This window comes from Aptenodytes forsteri, unplaced genomic scaffold, assembly GCF_000699145.1.
Source record: "Aptenodytes forsteri isolate BGI_AS27 unplaced genomic scaffold, ASM69914v1 Scaffold230, whole genome shotgun sequence".
In the NCBI taxonomy this organism is placed as follows: Eukaryota; Metazoa; Chordata; class Aves; order Sphenisciformes; family Spheniscidae; genus Aptenodytes; species Aptenodytes forsteri.
The window spans coordinates 180,275-181,405 of record NW_008795711.1 but is presented as its reverse complement, the minus strand read 5'-3'; the positions used below and the strand labels follow the sequence as shown (position 1 = coordinate 181,405).

The following is a 1,131-nucleotide window of genomic DNA, read 5'->3' as shown; positions in this document are numbered from 1 at the left end:
CAGCTGTACTGAGCCGGCCACTCTCATGGCTGCTGCTGACCCCATCCTGCCCCCTGAGGAGGTGGCTTTGCTGGAGCTGGGGAAGGTGGCCCTGGCTGCCCCGCTGGACAAGGTACCACCAGCCCCGGATGAACACCCAGGGGACCCTGATGCCACCCTGCCATGGGACCGGTGCCAGCACAGTGCCCAGGGCCAGTCAGAGCCCACGGAGACGAAGAGGCGCTCAAGTCCTGAAGGGGGCCATGAAGATCTGGAGGAGGCTGCTCTCACCTACCCCCCAGCTGAGGCCAAAGACGAGGAAGCCCCCGGGCTGCCCGTGATGGCGGCCCACGTCTTTGTGCCCATCGACCCACAGTGCATTGAGCGGACACCCGGCAAGCAGAAGCAGCAACCCGCCCCATGGCCCCGGGAGGAGGGCGGCAAGGGGGACTATGTCCCCCACAGCGACAGACCCGACAGCCTCCGCCAGAAGCAGGTCTTCCTTCCCATCGGCCCCTCGCACTACAGGGACCCACTGGGCTTTGAGGGGCGAGTGGCCAAGCCACCGACCGAGGGGCCACAGTGCCCATGTGCCAGGGACTGCAGCACCGGCAACCTCAAGGCCGTGGCCTCGGTGGTGGGGGCCCTGCTCCTCTGCCCCTGCCTCGTCTACGGGGCCTATGTCTTCCTGCCTTTTGACGCCCCGCTGCTGCCCACCGTCAGCACCCGCCTGGTCTACACGCTCCGCTGTGCCGCCTTTGCCACATTCCCCATCATTCTGGGTGAGCCATGGGGTTGGCATACAAAGCCCTTCGCCCCCATCACTGGGCTGCAGTGTGATGCAGGGGAGCGGGGGCTGTGGGGAGTGGTGAGTAGAGCTGGGGCTGAGCTCTTTGCAGCTCCACTGCTCCCACCAGGAGCAGCAGACTGAGTTTTCCTACCCTCTTCCCACCCCGTTGCATCTCTCATGAACATTACCGTGTTCAGTTTTGGGCCCCTCACTACAAGAAGGACGTCGAGGGGCTGGAGCGTGTCCAGAGAAGGGCAACGAGGCTGGTGAGGGGTCTGGAGAACAAGTCTGATGAGGAGCGGCTGAGGGAACTGGGGTTGTTTAGCCTGGAGAAAAGGAGGCTGAGGGGAGACCTCATCGCT

The 1,131-nt window shown here is 64.5% G+C and overlaps 2 protein-coding genes across 2 annotated transcripts in view; both read left to right on the top strand.

The window, feature by feature from the left end:
• The window catches only part of LOC103902363 (transmembrane protein 79-like), a 2,513-nt gene extending 2,501 nt beyond the window's left edge, over positions 1-12 (top strand). Inside the window, exon 3 of the mRNA XM_009283407.1 lies at positions 4-12. Within this exon, the coding sequence (XP_009281682.1) occupies positions 4-12 (9 nt within the window). The remainder of the gene's footprint in view (positions 1-3) is intronic.
• Positions 13-25: 13 nt separating this feature from the next.
• LOC103902352 (transmembrane protein 79) overlaps positions 26-1,131 on the top strand; it is a 2,542-nt gene continuing 1,436 nt past the window's right edge. The window contains exon 1 of the mRNA XM_009283395.1: positions 26-761. Coding sequence (XP_009281670.1) covers positions 26-761 — 736 coding nt within the window. The remainder of the gene's footprint in view (positions 762-1,131) is intronic.